Source organism: Mytilus californianus, unplaced genomic scaffold, assembly GCF_021869535.1.
Source record: "Mytilus californianus isolate M0D057914Y unplaced genomic scaffold, xbMytCali1.0.p SCAF_9, whole genome shotgun sequence".
Taxonomy (NCBI): domain Eukaryota; kingdom Metazoa; phylum Mollusca; class Bivalvia; order Mytilida; family Mytilidae; genus Mytilus; species Mytilus californianus.
Window position 1 is genome coordinate 98081743 of NW_026262745.1, and position 23925 is coordinate 98105667.

General features: G+C 32.2%; 2 protein-coding genes across 6 annotated transcripts in view; both read left to right on the top strand.

Moving 5' to 3' along the window:
• LOC127715522 (uncharacterized) overlaps positions 1 to 2556 on the top strand; it is a 73561-nt gene extending 71005 nt beyond the window's left edge. For all 4 annotated transcript variants that reach the window (XM_052221582.1, XM_052221583.1, XM_052221585.1 and 1 more), the window contains 3 exons: positions 772 to 879; positions 1344 to 1442; positions 2220 to 2556. In XM_052221582.1, the coding sequence (XP_052077542.1) occupies positions 772 to 879; positions 1344 to 1442; positions 2220 to 2510 (498 nt within the window). In that variant the 3' untranslated portion in view covers positions 2511 to 2556. The remainder of the gene's footprint in view (positions 1 to 771; positions 880 to 1343; positions 1443 to 2219) is intronic.
• The window catches only part of LOC127715520 (uncharacterized), a 248440-nt gene that overhangs the window by 50335 nt on the left and 174180 nt on the right, over positions 1 to 23925 (top strand). The gene's annotated exons all lie outside the window — the stretch shown is intronic.

Here is a 23925-nt window from a genome sequence, read left to right on the forward strand (position 1 = left end):
AATGTTTGCAACAAAGAATTCTGAAGAATGACATGACTGCCACAGGTAAAAATATTTCAATAACTTGAGCTGAAAGAACAAACTTGAATTGATTAAAAGATTAAATGATCAAAAGCCTGATAAATCTGATTTTCCATTTTGGAATTTATTGCCCCTAAAATGTCATTCGTTTTAGCAAATTTCACAGTTATAACCCAGAAAGTACATGTACCTTGAAAACTTTTGTAGAGAGAGAAAAATTTTAAATAGCAAAAAGGACCAGCTAGACAAGATCTACAAAACAATTAACATGGTAAAAATTGCCCTAAAATGATTTTATTTATTGTTTAGAAATTCCAATAGGGAACACATTTTACATTTGAAGTAATTAAATCATGTGATCACTCCATATATATATATATATATACTTAAACTAAATTCTCAAACTATCAAAAAACTGTATGCTGATAAACAACCACAAAGGACAAACATATGAATATGTATTAGGTTAAAGCTTGCTTTTGAGATCTCAATCTCCCCTTTAAACCTTGAACAATGGACGAACAAAGACATAAAAGAACATACAAGAAAAGCATTTTGCTGTAAAATAAAGGTTAATAGATAACTAAAACACAAGTACTTACAAAAATTTATAATATAATGCCGTATAAAAAAATTCTTGCAGTTACTGAAAGCAATCTTAAAGAATTTTTCCTGCAGATATGATATCATGCTGTCCAAAGGTCTAAAAAGCAGTTGATGTACTTAATGTGTTCTTTTGTTACCTTGCAGGTTATTTATGACTTCTGTCAACATATATCACAGGACCAGATACAGAGACTTATTAAAGAAATGATACCTCCAGTAGTTGATCCCACCAGTGATTATCCAAATTCTGAGGTAATTATGTGTGAAAGAATAATGATAGCATGACTTGTTTTTCAAATTTGGGTAAAGGTTTTTTTTCATTTTTCAACATAAATTCTACCAAAACAAAAACAGAAAAATATGCCAATACAAAAATCTTTCTTCTTCTACAAGTCCATTAAAATCTTAAGTAGAATTACATTAAAGAAAAGCATATAGACAATTGAAAAAAACGTTTGCCATATCTTGTGGGTTTTAACACAGGACACAATTACCATCAACCAAACAACAATTGAAATTAATGGAATATAAATAGTTGATGCTTGTCTATTGTTCTGTTTAAATTCAAAGTATTATTCCTAGATTTTTTTTTTCTCTTTTTTTGTATAATCTAGATGGTTTTTCAAGTTTTGAACACTGGTCAACTACTATTCCCACTAAATGACAAACAGATTGACTTTAATCGAATTTTAATTTAACTTTCACTGTTTTTGTAGGGATATTATGCAAGTGATCAAATGAGGGCTAAGACAGAACAGATGGCCAGAGAATACAGGAATCTTGTAGCCCCAGCTACTGTCAAAGTGATGCAAACGGTATTTTATATGCAATGTTTTCGTAGATTCCAATGCATAGACCCTTTCGAAGCATATTTCATTTTCTCTATATAAGTATTTTAATATACCTGAGTATAAGTACCAAAGAAATAAAGTACATTTAAAACAGCAAAGAAGATCATGCTGTGTTAAGCATTCCTTTTATGCCCCATCGCTCTCAGGCACTTAAGTAATGTTACCCTTATTGGACATACTGTCCCTCCTTCAGTTACAAATCAAGTTTTTGTTTTAAGTTTATTTCTGGATTAACTTTCACTTCAAAGAAAAACAGGGTTTTTCTTTCATTCTAAAGGAGAGGGAATTTGTTTTATTCAGACACATCTAGATCTACACTAAAGTAAACTTGTATAGAAATATGACGATGATACTATTAACCTGCATAATTTAAAGACTCTCTACAAACAATTCTTATTTAATATTAAAAAGATAGCAAACATTGCTGTATTGTTGGCAAATAGTTCACATTAAAATGTTATGCAAAATCAGATTTTCATCTTCTCAGCATGTTTTTACCCAAACTTTCTAGGATTTTTTTCTCATTTGATTCTGATCAGATGAAAAAAAAGCCATTGAAATTAATTTTTGATACTAATTGGCTTATTATTATTTATCTCATTTGATTAAACAAGGTAATCAGTGTTTAAATCTGTAGCCAAATTTATCTGCCAGGCAGTTTAGAATAAACAAAATCATGTAGATATATGTATAGTATACAGTGTGATTAGCAAATATGAAACTTGTTATGTTTTTTGGCAGGAAATTTTTGAAAACCATATCAAGGAAAAACATTTGAAAGCTGACCAAATAAGTAAAGAACTGGTATCGTTTGTAGAACAATGTGTTGATCTTATCTGGTACATGTGTATCCAACAACCTCCTATGGAAATGACATGGGCAGTTAAAGGTGGACAGTTCAACAAAGAACAATTCAGATTTTCAGGGAGGAAAGGAAAGAAATACAGAATGACTGTTTGGCCTGCTGTAAATTTACACAAACATGGACCAGTGGTTTCACAAGGCTATGCTTTACCCTTAAAGGAGACTTAAAATGTGTTTTAATATGTAGACTTACATTAAAATATCTAGAATATAATTTCACTGTGATAGTATAGCCATTACAAAGAGCCTGCATGTATTATATATTACTTTGTTTGCAATTTAAGCCTTTCTGGTCAATATGAAAATAAGAAGATGTTGTATACATGCAAATGAGACAACAATCCACCAGACAGTTCTTTTGTTGCAAATATGGAAATATTTGAGGAATATGATTTCTGTTGACAACCCAATGAAAAAAAAAAACATTTTTCACCTCTCTAAAACTACCCTGCACTACAATAAATATCCTTTGTAAGATTAACAACTGAAAAAAAACCAGTAAAGAACTAGACTATGTCAAATAATGTGTTGACCATGTTTGTATCCTACAACCCTCCAAAGAAAATAAGATGGCTTCTGAAAGACGAAATGCTGAATACAAATATGAACCAGTGGTATTACAAGGCTATGCTTTCGGAGAAACAAATTTGTTATAACATGTAAATTTCATTTAAAATATTAAGAATATAATTTGACATATGGATATATATAATCAGTGGAAAATGTCTATAAACTCATCATAGATACCAGAATTGAATTTTTGTACGCCAGACACCCGTTTCATCTAAAAAAGACTCATCACTGACGCTTTAATACAAAAAATTGAAAAGGCCAAACAAAGTGCGAAGTTTTCGTCTTGTCGTAAAGTCTTTTTTTGGTCATATTTTTGTATTTGAGCCTGTTTATGGGGTACCAGAGAGACCAACGAACTGGTTTCAATTCTAGTCAAAAAGGTAATTTAGGTGAATGATGGTTGATCCATATACCAGACTTGACATTTATTTAGCGTCAATGTCTCCAGTCCTAAACTCTTTCTAGCGGGTATTTTTTATCCGATTGTTGTCAAGAAGGTTTCTACAGCAGAGGTTACTGACTTTCAGATTTAATTCAGGATATACGAAGAGGCACAGGCGAATGATCCTGCATGTCATGTTTTAATGTGTTTTATGACAAAAAGATTGGAACGCGAAAAAGAAAGATAGAATAGTTATAAAGTCTTCAGATAAAGATGAATTATTCTTTGAATGCATTTCTTCCCGTCACTGAAAATCTGTCAGGATCTGTGGTTCCATAGATTACTTTATCTGTATTTGGCAAAACCTTTCGGAGTTTTTTTTATTCGAGTGTCACAGACGAAATGAGTGTCTGACGTACAAAATTTCAATCTGGGTATCTATTATGAGTTCATTCAAACAGGTACAATAACCAGCAATAAAGATGGTCGTAGATTCTTCCCTGGACATGATATATGCAGTTTGTTCAGCCCTGCCATGTGTAAATTTGTACATGCTGTTCATGCTTTGATAAACTGTGACACCACATCGGCAATGTTAGGAATAGAGAACGGTTTACAAAGATTTAAAGAACAACCTTGACGACCTTATGATTTGGACCATCTTTTAAGCAGTGAAATTAAAGAATATTTTGCTGTCAGAAGAACATCTGTTGCAAAGCTCTATGACAAGAAACTGGAATCCGAATTTGATCAAATAAAGGCAACAGTAGTATACCGGTGTTCAAATGTCATAAATCGATTGAGAGAAAACATATCTGGGTTACAAACCAAAACCGAGGGAAACACATCAACTATAAGAGGAAAACAAAGGAACAACAGGAACACCGAAATGCAACAAAAAAAAACGCCAACACACATAGAAACGAACTATTTGATAACAACTGCAATATTCCTGACTTAGTACAGGACATTTTAAGAAAAAATGGTGGGTTGAATCTGGTTTAATGGCATGCCAAACCTCCCGCTTTATGACAATGTTAACAAATATCGCTAAAACACTACGTGGCAGAAATACAGCACAAACACACGTAAGAACATTCATAACAGAGAAACGCACAAACAAATAATATAATAGTCAACACAACATGCAAAGTGATCTGAATAAACTTCTGATAAGGAATGCAAAACAGCTTGGTAAAACCTACGAATCAATTTTTATGCTTCGCTTCAGACCAGTATATGGACTTCTTCACATATTGAACAGACACCACAACAGTTTCTTTTAAATATTGGCTGGTAAGACCAAAATGGAATAAATCCCACCTTTTTCAAGTGGCAAATGTCAGATTACATGCAAGATTTACTTTGAACCTGTAAATCTGTCTTGCACAGAACTCTGTCCGTGTTAAGGAGGTGAAGCGTACTAATACGATTACCGGATTCCCATTTATGACATTTCTTCGATAGTCTCTGTTATTATATTTAGACGAAAAGATTGACGTGTAGCTAAGATTCTTGTATGACATGTATGAAGCATTAATCTTTTACTGTTTACCCCTATTTGATGAAGACCAGCGCTAATAATTGTAGCTCTTTGAAGACAAGTTATACTGGTAGCAGTATCAACCACTTGACGTAGATGTAAGCAAATATAGGTCTCCGCTCAAACGCTAACAACGGGCAAAACCAACTGCTTGACTTGTGTACAAAAACAATTGAAAAACAAATATTATAGACATCAACCAACGAAAACCACCAAGCTCCTGACTTGGGACAGGCACATACACAACATGCATTGCAGTTCAGTAGGGTTGGGCTTGTTGATCGTTTGATGAAACTTTTTCTGTCTTCTAGAAAATGTTATAACAGCCATGCCACATTTTATGAAATAATGGAAGAACTCATTTTACCCTGGTTAGCCCCGGACTCCCCTTTTGCAAATAAGTATAGCATCAAATGCACGTGCTATATTGCATTATTTTGGTGTTAATTTATGGAAAAATAAAATAAGGAAGTATTAAGAACATATTTTTTTCAAAAGTGTTTATTTTTGTTAATTAGTCCTGTGATCATGTATCCATTGAAAACCCAATTATTTAAGAAACATTTTTGTAAAGTATGTCTGTATATCTCATATTTTAAGCTTAGTCGTTTTCACCTTTTCACCGAGTCAGGAATTGTTTAACCCGAGTTTCCACAACATGACCTGATATAAGTTCAATTAAGAAAAAGCAAGTGCAAGTCTAAAATTTTAGGAGAATGTCAACTATTGCAAGAGTGTTTTACTAATTCCTGCAGGGAGATAATGTAATCAAACGTAATCCTGGGAATAACTCTTTCATCGCTGTGCTCTGTTGTAGTTAAAAGGTAATACATAATTAAATATTTGACGATAATAATTGACTGACCTTGACCGAAGAGACAACATTTCTTGCCCTAATATGATGCAGATCTCAATCCGTTTATGTGGCATTAGACTTGGTTTAATTGTAAAATTGTTCTGTTAACAATTCACTTAGTTTTTACATTCAAGAAAGTAACCCTAATATACAGTACATGTTGTGATTAATGTTGACCATACCATTTATAATGGTGATGCATATCGACCATTCGACAACCTGTTGATTCAGATGTCAAACGTAAAAGATAGTGCTAGGTATATGAATGAGAATAAGAATCCCTGTCGTCATGATTCCTTTCTACCTAATTCGAGAATCATCACTTAGAGTATAGCAAAGTAATATCGACCGATGAAATTATTGGATATTTCTTAATTCTTGATCCAAGTAAGGGATAATCCTATGGTTTTCTTCGAAAAATGCCTGTTCCAAGTCAGGAATATGACAGTTGTTTTCCTCTTGTTCCGTTGGTTTATAACGTTTAATTTGGTCAGATTTTTTGGACTTCCCGTTTTTATTTTTTAATTTATTTGCGGTAGTATTATTTTATGGTGTTGTCTGCATCTGCGTCTGAAGACATTTTGGTTCGCAGACAATAACTTGATTATAAGTTCATAGATCTCTATGAAATTTTAGCACAAGGTTCCATACCACTAAAGGATGATTTGGATTGTTTTTTGACGGCTATTGCGGTTTTGTAATTAGGGGCCAAAAAACGTCAGTTTTACTGGTTCATGAAAAATAAATTGGTTCGCAGACAATAACTTTAGTGTAAGTGTATGGATGTGTAAGAAAGTTTAGTACAAGGTTCCATTTCACAAAAGAAGGGTTGGGATTGATTTTGGGGGTTATTGTCGTAGTGATTTTGTAATTAGGGGCCAGAAAAGGGCAAAAAACAATTAATTGTCTGGTTTAAAGACAATAACTTGAAAATAAGAGATATTTATTTGGTCAATATTTTAGCACAAGCTTCAACACCCAATAGGAAGGTTTGTGATTAATTTTGGGGGTTATTGTCATAGCTATTAAGGAATTATGGGCCAGAAAGGGTCTTACAAAAACATTTTTTTTTGTCAGGTTCACAGACAATAACTTGAGTATAAGTGTATGGATCTCGATTTTAATTTTGCCACAAAGTTCCATAATACAATAGGAAGGTTGGGCTCTATTTTGGGGGTTATTGTTGTAGTTTAGGAATTAAGGGCCAAAAAGGGGCCAAAAACAAGCATTTTTCATGTTTAAGGACAATAATTGGTGTATAAGAGTATAGATTTCTGTGAAATTTTACCACAAGGTTCCATACTTCAAAAGGAAAGTTTGGAATGATTTTGGAGTGTCATGGCTCATATCGTTTAAAAATTAGAGGCCAAAAAGGGCCTTACAAAAACAATTATTTGTCTGGTTCACTATGGGTCTCTATTCAATGTTAGCACAAGGTTCCATACCACAATAGGTAGGTTGGGGTTTATTTTAGGGGTTATTATAGTAGCTGTTTAGTAATTAAGGACCAAAAAGTGGTAAAAAAGAAGCATGTTTTATGTTTCAGAACACTAATTTGTGTATAAGAGTTTGGATTTCTATGAAAATTTACCACAAGGTTCCATATTTTAAAAGGAAAGTTGGGATTGATTGTAAGGGTCATGGTCTAAACCGTTCCATAATAAGAGGCTGAAAAGGGGCAAAAAAACTATGATTTTCTGATTTCTCGACAATAACTTGAGTATAAGTCTATATATTGCTATTTTATTGTGCCACAAGGTGTTATACCATAAAACAAAGTTTGGGATTGATTTTAGGGGTTATGACCCTATTGGTTTAGTTAAAAGGGGCCAAAACCAATAATTTAAATCAATTGCTTGTTTATTTAGCAATTTCAATGGGGCCTAATTCAAAAGTCTTGAATTATTGGGAGTCTCTGATATGCTGAATCTAATTGGGTATTTAATTTTTGGATTTTAGGATCTATTTTTTGAAATGATCCATATTTAGGTCAAAAGGGTCCAAATTAAACTTTGTTTGAATTCTTTAAAAAATAAATTATTGGTGTTCCTTGATATGCTGAATCTAATTGTAAATTTAGTTTTTTTTCAAATTTTGAGGCCTGTCTTCAAATTGGTCCACACTAAGGTCCAAAGGGTCTAAAATACAACTTTTTCTTTAAAAAAAAAAAGAATTCGTGGGGTCCTTTAATATGCTGTATCTAAGTGTCTATTTAGATTTTTTATTTAGGGCATGGTCGGCCCACATTAAGGCCAAAAGGATCCAAAATGAGACTTTGTTTGATTTTAAAGAAAAAAGAATGGTTGGGATTCTTTGATATGCTGAATCTAAGCGTGTATATATATATTTAATTTTTGGCACAGTATTCAAGATGGACTAAATTGGGGTCCAAAATTGAACATTGTTTGGTTTCATCAAAAATTAAATTGTTTGTGTTATTTAATGTGTGCAACCTAGCAGTGTTGTAAATGTTTGATATTTGGTCCGTTTTTCAAAGGTCCAAATTATCCAAAATAAAAACTTATTTTGATTTTAACTAAAAATTAAACAATCTGGTTATTTGATATGCTGAATCCAACCATGTATTTAGAATTTGAATATTGGACCATAACTGGTAAATGTCAAATTTTAAAATTATTTAAGAACTTATACCACATTCATTGTGACAGAAACTATGCTTTTATTACATATTTGCTCAAAATCTAAATTCAGAGATGTTATTGCACAATTAATCATATCTAATTTTAGAGAACTATTTTTGTGGTTTACATCACTGGTTCATGGAAAAAAAATTGGTTCACAGACAATAACTTTAGTATAAATGTATGGATGTGTAAGAAATTTTAGCACAAGGTTCCATACCACAATAGGAGGGTTGGGATATTAAATAGTTAATCAAGCTCTACATTTATTGATTTATTGTAAACTAATAGAAATTTTAAATTGAGTCATAGTTTAAAATAGATTTGCTGATTCAGATATATTAATTGTGGTGATAATTGTGTATGCATTGTGTTCTATTTAAAGATTGTTAACATGTTTGAATATGTTCTTATGGTTGAAAATTCCCTTGGAAATTAAAATAGACCTTTGTCCATCTGTTGAAGTGAAAGTTGTATGTAAGTGAAGTTTTTAAATACAATTGTGTCATAAATTATGTTATGTTAAATCTTAATAAAACAAAATGTTTTTCTTTTTAGATAATAATTTATTTTTATTAAAGGATATATATAGATTCTACCACTGCATCGAGTGTGATACGATATTTATCCACTCGAGACAGTTAAATTTTCAAATTTAAAACGCGAGGCTCGCCGAGCGTTTTAAATATTTAAAATTTAACTGTCGAGAGTGGATAAATATCGTATTACACGAGATTTGGTGGTGGAATCTGTTTCTCTAATGATTTTCAAACAATATGCAGGCAAACTTATACCTTCTTTTTGAATGATCTGCAAAAAGATGTGTTCTTTCTATGCGACGTCATCAGGCATGGTCGCCTTTTTTCGTGCCGTCACAATAGGAAATTCAGAGGAAAGCAAGAAAATTCGACGTCATAATCGGATTTTAACCAATGAAGAACTGAGATCAAACGAACCACACGTTGATTAAATTTTTTTTATACAATGGGTGCAGAAAGGGATAAATTGACGAAGAATTAGAGAAATTCCATTACAATACATTGTGTAGATAAAGTTGTTGACATTGATAGATAAGTTGCAGATATTAGTTTGTTACAAATGAAAGAAAAAAATATTGGGAACTATTAATTATAGATATATAAAGTTTGATTACGCTAAGTGTTTTAAAATAATTTTAAAATATTTTCAAGATAACAAACATGTGGTTATTATCAATCACACAATTATAATTGACGTAACAGATTTATTTGAACATTTTGTGTTTCCTAAGTGGTGTTCAGGAGCCTGTAATTGAGTGGTTGTTGTTTGTTGCTGTTGATGATATGTGTTGTTTGTTTATTATTTTGTACAGTTCTTGTATTGTGTTGTTGCACCACTGTCCCAGGATTAGGGGAAGGTTGGGCGCCCGCTAACATGTTTTACCCCGCCACATTCTTTATGTGCCTGTCAGGAGCCTGTAATTTAGTGGATGTCGTTTGTTGTTGTGTTACATATTTGTTTTTCGTTCATTATTTTGTACATAAATTAGGCCGTTAGTTTTCTCGTTTGAATTGTTTTACATTTATATAGCTGACTATGCGGTATGGGCTTTGCTCATTGTTGAAGGCCGTACGGTTACCTATAGCTGTTAATTTCTGTGCCATTTGGTCTCTTGTGAAGAGTTGTCTCATTAGCAATCATACCACATCTTCTCTTTTATATTGATGATAAGCTCTGTAGGACAATATAAATACAGTTTTCAAGTTGGTCCAAAATTGAACTATGTTTTATTTCAACATAAATTGAATATATATAGTGTTCTTTGAAATGTTGAATCCAAACCTGTATCTAAATTTTGGATATTTGGGCCCAGTTTGTCCAATTCAGGGTCAAAAATTAGACTTTGTTGGATTTCAACAAAAAATGAATTGATGGGGTTCTTTGTAATGCTGAATCTATCCATGTATTTAGATTTTGGATTTTTGGCTCCTTTATCAAATTGGTCCTCATTGAGGTCCAAAGTGTCCTAAATTAAACTTTTGTCTGATTTCCTTAAAAATTGAATTCTTGGGGTTCTATGATATGCTGATTCTAACCATGTACTTTGATTTTTGATATTGGACCATAATAGGTAAATGTCCAATTTCAAATTTTTCAGTTCTTTGACCACATTCATTTTGTGTCGCAAACCTCTGCTGTGTCACAAACCTATCCTGTGTCAAATATTCAATCATAATTCAAATTAAGAGCTGTTTTAAGCTTCAATGTTGTGTCCATACTTGCCTCAACTGTTCAGGGTTCGACCTCTGCGGTCGTATCAAGTTTGCGCCTAGCGGAGCAATTTATTGAATTTTGAATTTACCTTAGAGTTCGGTATTTTTGTTATACTTTTTTAGGGCTACTTACAGTTCAAAACAAAGAATTTTTACAAATGAGTTACATGTACAACTGCCAAGAAGCATTTACTTCGAGTTGAAACAAACAAGAAAAAAAGAATCAAAATACGTTTACTGGTACAGTTAAATACTAGTAGGTACCGTTAATGTAATTATTAATATCTTCAGAATAACTATAGAAACCCAATACAAAAGCAATGCAAAAAAGACAAAAAAAACAAAAAGGTTTTAAATTAAATGTATCCTGAACATCTATGAACGTGGTTGGTAAGAATAGTAATTTTCAATATTCCAATACAATTAAAGTAGGAAGGTAAATTAACTTTCGAGTTTCAATTTAAAGGCATTTAATTTGAGACTGTATACCTCACATAATGAGTTTTATTTGATGAAAAGAAATAGGATAAAATCTTGGCTGTGGAATAAAATTAAGTTTTAACATAAATTTTTAATTTATAGATTTTAACTGTAAATAAACAAAAAGATAATTCCTCATTAAAGTATTACAGGGCTTGATATCACTTACAATAAGAAACTTATACAAATCCTACCATTTTATCATACTATTGTGGCATCTTACAGCTAAAACACAATTTATTGAAACTTCCAAAATTATAGAAAGTTTTGGCATCACTAAGACTAATCCATAAATAAAATTACAAAAGAAAGCCAGGCAATAATTATGAACATGGCACTAACAACGACACACATTCTTCAATAAAACCGCAGTTTATACTTTTCTTATCACTTGGCGTCCGTCATTTGTCATCGTCATAACTTTTACAAAACTCTTCTTCTCCTCATGGCCACAATCATCATTTGAGTATCTTTAAAACAAAATATGTTCGTTACCCCGCCTGCCAAACAACATGGCCGATATTGTAAAATTTCGAACATTGAAGTAAAATGCAAATTTTGTCTATTATCTTGAAAACCTCTACGATTAGAGAAAATCTGACATAAAGAGAAATGTTTCATTTTTGCTGATTATTTTGAAAACAATAATAGAAAGAGAGAAACTATAAGTAGAAAAATTACCAGAAATATTAAGATCTACTAAGTCAACACGGCAGAAATCGGCAGTATTGGAGTTATTGCCCTTTAATGACGATTAAAAAAAAACATTTTGCCTTCTTGCCTTATATCTTAGCAACTGATATAGTAAATAGAAACTTTATTTAGTTAAAATGATCAACAAGACCAGGTCTACAAAATTTAATTATTCAACATGACCGAAATCGTCTGTCGACGCTTGATTGAATTTCCCGATTTTTCCCATTGTAAAGCATATTTGCCTATCATCTTGAAATTTATAATATATGGATAGAAACTTTGAATCGCAAAAATGAGCTGCCAGACTAAATCGAAAAAAGAAAATTCTAAAATTGCTGAAATCTTCAGTCCACTCGTCACGTCATTAAAGGTATTACCATTTAAAGATGATTTTTTTTTTTAAATTTTCTTGAGTTTTTGCCTGTTATCTTGAAAATTACTAGTATAATAGATACAAATGTACTAAGAAACTGTTTCAAGCAAAAATGATAAGCAGGACAATATCTACAAATACGTCAACATGACTCAAATTGTCAGTGGAGTCTTTATATAGTTATTGCCCTTTAATGATGATTTGTATTAGAAAGTGGCCATTTGTGAAGATGTAGTAGAGCGATACAGGCTCGTCAGAGCGACTAAAGAGCTTCTTGTTACATTTGAAATCGTTTGAGGCTTGAGCACTTTACGATATTCGAATTTTGACAGAATGATTATCCCTAACGCTCGTACTTAATCACGAAAAAACAAGGATTATTGTTCTCTAGCATATACGAAGAAAGGGGCTATCAATATCTTAAAATGACTTCTTGATTGCTTTTTTTTTTTTACCAAGAATTGTTTCATGATAAAAGCAATGTTCATAAACAATCTTAACTTCCGTGTAGGGAAATTCATTAATGGATTAGTCTTGGTGCTGTAATGAATTGTTATAATTTGGGAAATTTTTATTGATTGCTTTTTATAAAAAAAAATCAAACTTAAGCATTTCGTGCATGATTTAGCCAATATATGCCTCAGCTGTACAATAAAATGATAGGAATCGTAAAAGGTTCCTGATAGTGACTATGAATGATAAACGTGTAATGTTTAAGTGAGGAACGATCTTTTTGTATATTTTCAGGAAGAGAGATAAGAAGTTAGCAATATCCTTTAACTCTACGTTCCGCTATATAGATGATGTTCTCTCACTAAATAATACAAAATTTGGTGACTATGTTGAACGAATCTATCCCATCGAACTAGAGATAAAGGATACTACAGATACAATTAAGTCTGCCTCATATCTTGACTTACATCTAGAAATTGACAATGAGGGTCTTTTGAAAACAAAACTTTACGACAAAAGAGATGATTTCAGCTTCCCAATTGTGAACTTTCCATTCTATGTAGCAACATTCCAGCAGCGCCTGCATACGGAGTATATATCTCCCAATTGATACGATATTCCCGGGCTTGTATTTCCTATCATGATTTCCTTGATAGAGGATTGCTGCTCACAAGGAAGCTATTAAACCAAGAGTTCCAAATGGTGAAGTTGAAGTCATCCCTTCGTAAATTTTACGGACGCCATCACGAGTTGGTTGACCGATATGGAATAACCGTTTCACAGATGATATCGGATATGTTCCTTATGTCGTAACTACAATACCCTTCCCTTTTCACGAATGTGACTTACCGAATTAGACTATTTACCGGATTTGTAATAACATAAGCAACACGACGGGTGCCACATGTGGAGCAGGATCTGCTTACCCTTCCGGAGCACCTGAGATCACCCCCAGTTTTTGGTGGGGTTCGTGTTGCTTAGTCTTTAGTTTTCTATGTTGTGTCATCTGTACTATTATTTGTCTGTTTGTCTTTTTATTTTTGGCCATGACGTTGTCGGTTTGTTTTCGATCTATGAGTTTGACTGTCCCTCTGGTATCTTTCGTCCTTCTTTTTTTTCAGTTAATTAATCTCAATCTTAAAATTTCAGTTACAACTGTATCTAATTCTTCAATCAAAAACCCTATTTACATCAAATACTTTTTCATTACATGAGGTATTTAACAACGATTTGAATGTTAAAAAAAATTAAATTAAAAACGAAATAATCAGTCTTTAATATAAAATTCGAAAGTTTATTCAATTTCCTATTTTTTATTATCGGATTGATAAAGAAATAGTTAACATCTTATAAGTTTTTTTCATCAAATCATCAAACCTGTTAGGCTGACAAAAGTGTTTCCAGGCAGCTGTAAATCTTTTATAAAAATCCTTTGTTTTGAAATGTAAGCAAGTGTTGTAAACGTTAAATTAACGCGGTATTACCTTTGTGTTAACGTAACGTCGTTCCCAGCAAAATTGACTGTTGTCGATTAAGCGTTAAGAAATTCCGCGTACATGTGGCATTCGAATAACATCTTTGTTTTCTAACTTGTTATTAATCCTACATTTCTTTAGTTACTGATATTTACATGCTTTATATTGCTAAATCGGTGTCAAGACGTATGGAATCGTGCTTGCTTTCTATATAATCCAATATTTATATACGTACTGACAGTGATTTACATGATTAACCTTGAAATTAAACGATCTATTTTCTTGCACGCAACGTTATTGTGTGATTCGGCTTATAAAAAGGGGATTTCCCATTGTAAACATGATTATGATTTGAATTTGGACTGAGCTTGACAGATTCTTATAAGGTAAATACTCTATGCACAAAAGTTACAGAAAACCGTTATATATATTGTACTTTTATTCATTGTATTCATGAAATTATAATATAATTTCTATTTCTTGAAGATAGTAGCTTAGTTATTATCTAGTAAGAAAATACTGGCTAAGCCAAAGGTATTATGCATTGATTCAATTTAAAGACTATTGTTGTTCAAATAAAGGCAACATATATAACATTGGTGGCTCTTTTTTCTCCAATCCTTCCGGATGTCTTCTGTTCTATGCGCTGTATTTTCCAGTACTCTCTTCAACGTTTGGTCTAAATCTGTTTTAGGTGCTACAATTTCATATCTATTTATCAACAACAAGTATTTCAGGCATCTTCTGAATTTTGGCCTTATTCATCTGACTACCGTACTTTACTTCATCACTGATCTGTTTTTCTGAACAGTTGATTCATGACTCAGGAATTCTGATTTTTCCCTTATTTCCATGATCAAGCTGTTTAACCATTTCCCCCCTCTCCAGCAATGACTATTCCTGCATTGACTGGTATGGGCTCCTTGACATACAATTCTTCACTCATCACTTTCACCCCCAGCTCCTGTCTTGGTTTCAACCTCGCTAATGACCAAAGTAATAGTAATGGTAGCTGCTACAACCCGATCAATGATAATATTTTCCTCTATTTCATGACTCGGTTTGGCACTACCGCTTACTTTACATGGTATACACTCTTCTGTATTTCCTCTTCCTCAAACAATAAATGTATGCTCAGGTCTTGATTAAATATATCAAATTCACCATCATCATACATGTACTTCATTGTCATTATACTAAGATCCTTAATTTCTACTGTGCTACCGTATATCAAGTTTTCAAGTCTTTCAGGGGCTGCCACTTGGCCATCAGTCTCAACCCTTAACAGTTTAAAGAATTAGTACCCTCTTGAATATAAATTTCAGTGGTAAACCCTCTGTTTTTTGTACTTCTTTGGATTTGTTTTGGTTTTCTACAGTCCTTAATATAATGGCCTTCTTCGTTGCAATTAAAACATCTACTTGTTCTTGTTTTGGTTCTATTGGCATGCATTTACATAAGTAAAAATATTTTGAAATTGCTACTGTCCATATTTTAAAATATTTGGTTACACATAAAAAAAAAACTGAACATATAAAAAAGGAAACTTCAACAAAAGCTGAAAGGAAAGAAAAGTACAGTTGGTGAGATTACTTTAGCTTATATTATATCTTTAAGTAGTTTTATATTCAACAAGGACAAATTTTAATCCAAGTTGGAGAGAAAAAAATATAGTAAATTAAAAATTTACATCAACAAGGATAAATATAAATCCAAGTTGATTATTAAATAGTAAATAAGTATACATCAACAAGGATAAATTCTTATCCAAGTTGAATTTTAAACTAGAAAATTTGATAGTCAAATATTCAATAAGGATAAAATATAATCCAAGTTGAGATATAATAAAAGTGAATACCTTATTCAACCAGGATAAATTTTAATCCATGTCGAGTTTTAAGTTTAGCAGTCTATTTTCAGCAAGGATAAATTTTAATCCAAGTTGAGTTTTAAAATTAGGAGTCTATTTAAAGCAAGGATAAATATAAATCCAAATTGATTATTAAATTAAAAAGTAATTTTTCAATAGGGTCAAAGTTGAAAATTTTATAGTACATTTCAAAGTTGTAAATATATAGTTCATTTCATAAACTTATTCTTTTTCAACAAAGATAAATTTGAATCCAAGTTGAATTATTAAATTAAATAATAATATTTCAATAGGGTTAAAGTTGAGAATTTATAGTCCATTTCACAAGCTGTAAATTGTATAGTCCATTTCACAAGCTGTAAATTGTATAGTCCATTTCACAAACCTATTCTTTTTCAACAAAGATAAATTTGAATCCAAGTTGAATTATTAAATTAAATAATAATATTTCAATAGGGTTAAAGTTGAGAATTTATAGTCCATTTCACAAGCTGTAAATTGTATAGTCCATTTCACAAGCTGTAAATTGTATAGTCCATTTCACAAACTTATTTTTGACAATAAGATAAGTTATAGATGAATATAAAGTAGTATTTTTCAACAAGGTCAAAGTTGAACGTCTATAGTCTTTTTCAAATTTGTAATTTATATAGTCTATTTCACAAAGTTTTGTCTAACAATACGGATACATTTATTGTCTAAGTTTAGATAATTTGAGCCCTTTATAAGTGAATTCAACAAGGATAAATATAAATCCAAGTTGATTGAATAGTAAGGCTAAGGAAAGTTCTACATTTCAATAAGGATAAATATAAATCCAAGTTGAATCATTCTGATATAAGTACAAAATCAACAAGGATAAATTTCAATCCAAATTGAATTTTCCATTGAAAATCTTCACCCTAGTATATATTGCAACAGTAAAATGAATCATTTAAGAGACAGATCTCGTATACCACAGGGGCTCAATTCACTTGGTAGGGGAATTACCACATTAACGAGTTCAACTATTACCACTTGGTCTGTTGCATCTACAAATATTGATACCTGCTCATTTGGGGATGCCACTTCTCATAATTATTTAAACTCGAACCAGGCTATTACTTTAAATCAGGGGGAGATAAGTACAAGCTCCAAGCCATTTCTTAGTACTGGGAATAATACAGAAAGGGAGATTACACAATGATTTGAACAAAATGCTAGTTCTTTGGGCAATTTTAGTCTGAATTTACAAGAGGATAATATTCAAAGGGAAGTAAGCACAAACCCATTTCTTTTCCCAACTCAAAGTAGGAGTGATAGTGCTATAGCTACTATGACAAGAGAAAAATCATGTGAGAGTGAGGAATTGATTAAGTTGAGACAAGAATTAGAGGAATTTAGAAATGAGAACCTTTAGATGAAGAACAATGCTCAACATTTCCCTCAGATTGAACCTGACCATGAAATCAGTAGTCAAAATCGGCATGCAAATGTTCCGCAACCAACAGCATTATTACACCAGAATTTCTACACAGGTACAACATTTCAAGAGAACCAGCAACGTCCGACATACTCCTACACTAATACAACAATGCTAGAGACCCAGCAACGTCCAAACTACTATTACACTAATACAACAATGCCTGAGATCCAGCAACATCCAAACTACTTGCAGTATCCAAACAACTCAACAGTACCAAACTGGTTACCTAGGCAACAGTATATCGGATCACAGCAACAGCACAGTGGCTTCCAGAATTTTGAAAACTCTAAACATGATAATGCGCAAGAACCAGAGTGCCATTTTACAACGGCTGGGATCCTTGGAATGCTTATTTTATGCAATTTGAGTTGATGCAGAGATCAATAGATGGGATACTGATACCGAAGCCATTGAATTAGTAACAGCACTTAAAGATCAGGCTATGGTTTATGCCTCCTACCTCTCACCGGAGCCAAGAGATCCTTCTTTGGGCTGTGTGCAGCTATGTCGAATAGATTTGGTGATCATGGATTTTCTGAGACCTATAAATAGAAGTTGCACACATTAAGGAAACAAGGCAAAGAAAGCATTCACGAGTATGCATCCAGAGTAGAAATGTTGGTCAGACTGTCATTTCCTACTATATCGACGCAGCCACTCATAGTACATTGAGTGTCGAGTACATGCTAAGAGGACTAACTGACCAGAGCATTGCAATAGAATTACTGACAAAGAGGATTACTACTATGACTGAGGCTATTCACCAGGTGACCTTATATGAAACGTACAAAAGAGGGAATAGGGACAGGAACATACGTCAGTTTACTACACAAGATACTGTTGATTCAGATAAATTTAAAGACGATGTAGAAATAAGGAAAGTTGGTAAAAAGAGAGACCTACTCAATTTGAAAGAGGGATGATAGATTCCATCACCCAGTCCATAACCCAGTCAGTAGGGGAGATAATTCAGAAAGAGATATCACAATATTACAAACCTGATATAAACCAACAGTATAATAAAGACAATAGAACAAAAACAAGAACAACTATATGTTTTAATAGCAGTGAAGAAGGCCATTATATTAAAGACTGTAAAAAACCAAAACAAATCCAAAAAAGTACAAAAAACAGAGGGTTTACCGCTGAAAATGATATTCAAGAGGGTAATAATTCTTTAAACTGTTAAGGGTTGAGACTGATGGCCAAGTGGTATCCCCTGAAAGACAGCAGATGCTTGTTAAGATATTGACTTTTTATTGTTTGTAATGATTTAATATTTCGCAATTATTTAAATTTCGAGAAAAAATGCTATTTTGACGGAGGGCAGTGTTGTAAACGTTAATTCACGCGGTATTACCTTCGCATTAAAACGTCGTTGTAGGCATAAATGACTGTTGTCGATTTAGCGTTACGAAATTCCGCCAACATGTGGCATTCGAATAACATCTTTGTTTTCTAGCATGTTATTAATCCTACATTTCTTTAGTTACTGATATGTACATGCTTTATATTGCTAAATCGGTGTCAAGACTTATAAAATCGTGCTTGCTTTCTATATAATCCAATATGTATGTACGTAGTGACAGTGATTTACACGAATAACCTTGAACTTAAACGATCTATTTTTTTGCACGCAACGTTATTGTGTGATTCGGCTTATAAAAAGGGGATTTCCCATTGTAAACATGATTATGATTTGAATTTGGACTGAGCTTGATAGATACTTATAAGGTAAATACTCCACGCACAAAAATTACAGAAAACCGTTAAATATATTGTACTTTTATTCATTGTATTCATGAAATTATAATATAATTTCTTTTTCTAGAAGATAGTAGTTTAGTTATTATTTAGTAAGAAAATACTGGCATAGCCAAAGGTATTATGCATTGATTCAATTCAAAGACTATTGTTGTTCAAATAACGGCAACAAATATACCAGCAAGCAATAGGATAATCCCGCACTTAGAACACGTCTTACATTTAACAATAAACTTCGATTTCATTGGTAGTGAGCTCTTTGTTATATTCAATTTGCATTAAATGTATAATTAAAGAGCTTACAAGAAAGGTGTCAAATTTTCATCGTAGTGGTGTTTGATGCGTATCATATATGATTTTTTTTGTGTTTTGACAGAAAAACTTAAAGTAAAGAGGGTAACACCAGTTAGTACAATACTAATCTCCCTCGAGACCTTCATAATAAATCTTAATATACTATATGAATATAGATAAATATAACTAATTTTGCAAACAAGCGGGTTCTACTTATAAATTAGGTGTTGTGTAACATCAACATGTTTTCTTAATGATATATAAGACAAATATATGGAAAATGAACACATTATTATGTATAAAAAGGAGAGGCGAAAGATATTAAAGGGACATTCAAAGTCGAAAATAAAATGCCAACGCCATGGCTAAAAAAGAAAAAGACAAAGAGACAAACAGTAGTTCACAAAACACAATATAAAAAACTAAAGACTGAGCAACACGAACCCCACCAAAAACTGGGGGTGATCTCATGTGCTCCGGATGGGTAAACATATACTGCTCCACATATGGCGTTTGTTGTGTTGCTCATGTTAGTACAAACCCGGTAATAAGTCTAATTCGGTAGGTGACATTCCGGGAAAAGGAGACGGGACTGTAGTTTCGACATTTGGAACATGTCCGATATAATCTATGAAACGAATATTTCATAGCGGTCAACCAAGTGATGGCGTCCGTAAAATTTACGAATGAATGATTTCAACTTCACCACTTGGAACTCTTGATTTAAAAACTTCCTTATAAGAATGTTATTATTAGCTACTTTGTTCTTAATCCAATAAATCATGATACCTTTATTTGAAATGTTCTGTTTTGCAAATCTTTTGGCTCACCTGGTCTGTATGCCATTATAAACTTTTCCTATTAATTGGCGTCTGTTGTCCGTCGTCGTCCGTAAATTTTTACAAAAATGTTCTCCTCTTAAACTAATCAGCCAAATTTAACCAAACTTAGCCTTCATCATTTAGTTTTAAAAATATGTCCGGCGACCCCGCTTGCCAACCAACATGCCCGACATGGCTTCAAGTAGAACCTTTAGGTAAAACACAAGTTTTGTCTATTTTCTTGAAAACTACTACAGAAAGAAAAACAAATCTGACAGTGCAACAATGTTCATAAAGTATATGTGCAAGCCCTACCTACTATATATTTCATCAAAACTGTCAGACGACTTCTTATAAAAGTTATTGTCCTTAAATTACGAAATTGTACCATTTTTTGGCTTTTAACTAATATATTAAAAGCTATAATAGATAAAAAAAAAAAAGAAAAGGAAATGCAAACATGGTCAGTAAGACATGATCTACAAGTCAATTGGTGGAAATCGTCAGTTGACCTATGCATTTTAATGACAATATGCTACCAATTTTTATACGCACGTATACGGGACGTATTATGGTATTCCGTTGTCCGTCCGTCCGTCAGTCCAACCGTCTGTCCGTCGTCAACATGTCGGACACAAAATCAATAACGCTTTAACCAATTTGCCTGAAACTTTGGTGAATTGTTTATTTTAAAGACGTGAGCTCCCTTTCGATTTTTATAAATTTAAGATTTTACGTTTCCGGGTTATGGGGATTTATTCATTAAAAAGGGGGATTTTCCAGTTTTCGGACCATAACTCATAAATGCTTCGAGCAGTTTTCATGAAACTTTGGTGACTGGTTTATTATCTATAAAGATGAGCTCCCTATCAATATTTTTATGAATTTTAGATTTTACGTTCCAGAGTTATGAGGTTTTATTCATTAAAAAACAAGGAATTTTCAAGTTTTCGGACAATAACTTAAAAGTGCTTTGAGCAGTTTTCATGAAACTTTGGTGACTGGTTTATATCTATAAAAATAATCTCCCTTTAGTTTTTTTTTTTATAAATTTCTGATATGACATTGAGGAGTTATGGAACTTTATTCTTTATAAAAGCGACGGGCGTATCATGCGCTCATGGCGCAGCTCTTTATTTGCATTGTTGCCTATTATCTAGAGAAATTATAATAGATAGAAAATAACTTTAAATACCAAAAATTATCAGCAAGACAAGATCAATCAAAACGTCAAATATATAAAATCGTCGGTTGAATTTTAACGTGAGTTATTGCCCTTAAATGACGATCTTTTACCCTTTTTTGTATTTTGGAAAAACACTTTAGAAGGTAGAGAGAAACTGTAAGAAGAAAAAAAAAGATCAGTAATACTAGATGAAAAAAATTTGATTTTGGTCATGGATTATATTCTAGTGTACAATGTTGGCGAGTGTCCATTATGCCCATTGTACATAGACCTAGTAGAGCAACACAGCTTCTTTCGAGCCTCTAGTTTATTTCTTCTTGAATAGTGTTCCAAAGAGTATTACCATAATATTGAAATGTCTATCTGAAAATTATTCTTCAGCGTGGTATGTAAAAACAGTTTTGTCTAATACAACACCCAAGAATATCTTGTTTCGTTGACATCTTGGTTGTACTTGAATTTATCACACAGATGATCATGTGCAGTACTATTTACACACTTGTACATTAATACACATTTTAGGTGATATGTGATTTTTTTTAAAATTTAACCAATCTGATTGTTTGCGGATGATTCTGGCTTCCTTGTTTGTAATTTAAACAATTTGTCTTCATTTGAATTGATTTGCTGTCCTTTTGGAATGAAATATAAGTCAAAGAGAGGAAAAACACCAAAGACAGTAAAGTAAATACACCAAAGAGGGAAAATACATATCCATTATACAATAAACATAAACCGTTCTATGGAATATAATGCTCAAGTCGATTTAGTTAAGATATTCTAGTTGAAATTGCAGATAATCGTCAATTAAAATGCCAAGTATTTTGTTAAAGTGATATTCTATCTTTAATGCTTCTAGTACGTTTTGAAACGTCCTATTAAATTTAACTAACATATATTTCGATATTTTTATATACAAAATCATATCATTATTTTCACACTAAATATTAAATGTTGCCATGTCATCTTTAAACTTTTCAAGTATATATTATAAACTGAATTTGAAGAGTACTTAAGTGTTTTGTCAGTCACATACAAATCACGCACCCTGTATGATTTTGGTCAGGTTAGAGATCATAAACATATTTAATTTATTATAAAAAGCCTAGATTACTGACTTGCGCAACACCTTATTTTACATCTTTATATGCATCTTTATGTGCTGTTGTTTATTTTTCGACCTGGTGGATACATATAATTTGAACTTTCAACAAAACAATTTCATAATGAAAGTGGGTGATTTACAATACATCTCCATTGTAATTTCCCTTATGCATGTTGCTTAACAGTTCTATTTCAATTTTCGTTGAAGCTGAGTGACAAGAATAGCCGTATCTTTACTAAATTGGTACGTATAGAGAAAATAAAATCAAATATTCGTAACTTTGGGAATGAATACATTTTTTTAAAATTCTTTGATAAAATCGGAAGTGAAGATACTGGTCTATAGTTGAACATATTTTTTTTACATCACCACTGTTCTGAATTGCACATTTGATAGTCGATGGAAGTATACCTGTGGAAAGAGAATCGGAATATACCATAGGAATAGTCTAAAACGAACTGACACCACTTTGTCTAAAAAACGACAAACAACCAAAGGCGACGAGTACAACACACAACAAAGAAAACTATTCTCCTGTTCTTCAGAAGGGTAAGCAGATCTTTCCTGACATGATGCGTCCGTCGTATTGATCATGTAAGTAGAATTCGAAGGAGTTAGTTTCAGTATAAACAACCAACATTTGAAAATATTTGAAGCAAAAAAAAAAAAAAAAATAGAGCGTGTACTGTGTATTGAATAGATAGTTTTTGTTTATAAATGATGTCCACTTTCCATTTAAGAGTCCTTATGAATCCTTACGATTTGGCAATTTTTACAATTGATGTAGGTTGCACTTTGTAAATACAGCTGTTTCACAAACCACGCCTCTTTTGGGGAGCTATTTTTAAAATACTAATAATATTCTATTTGTTTACCTACTGGTTTCCAGATATGATCTCTATGTTTCATCTCGTAGAGACACAGCTTGGGATTTTAACCAGTATAAATACACATGCATAGCGGCAAATTTTAATTCTGAGGAAGACCTAAAGTAAAAGGTGGGGTAAAGGACTTTCCGTTTTGAATTTCCCTTGGAGTTTGGTATTTTTTGTTATTTTACTTATTGTTAACGAAACTTCATAGTAAAAGAGGCACAGTTTTGTTCTATTGAAAACCCAGAAGGAAGCCGTACCACCTGACTATGCTTTCTTGTGACCACGGCATACAAAAAGTTCAAGCTAGAGATAGAAATATATCTATATAAAACTAACAATAGTATGTTATATCTTAAAAATATACTAAAAACACTTTCAATTAATTTATATATCAATCTGGTAACTTCCAACATGCCCCTTTTGCAAATATGGCTATGTTTAAGCACTTCTTGATTAGATAAAAGCAAAATAATGTTAG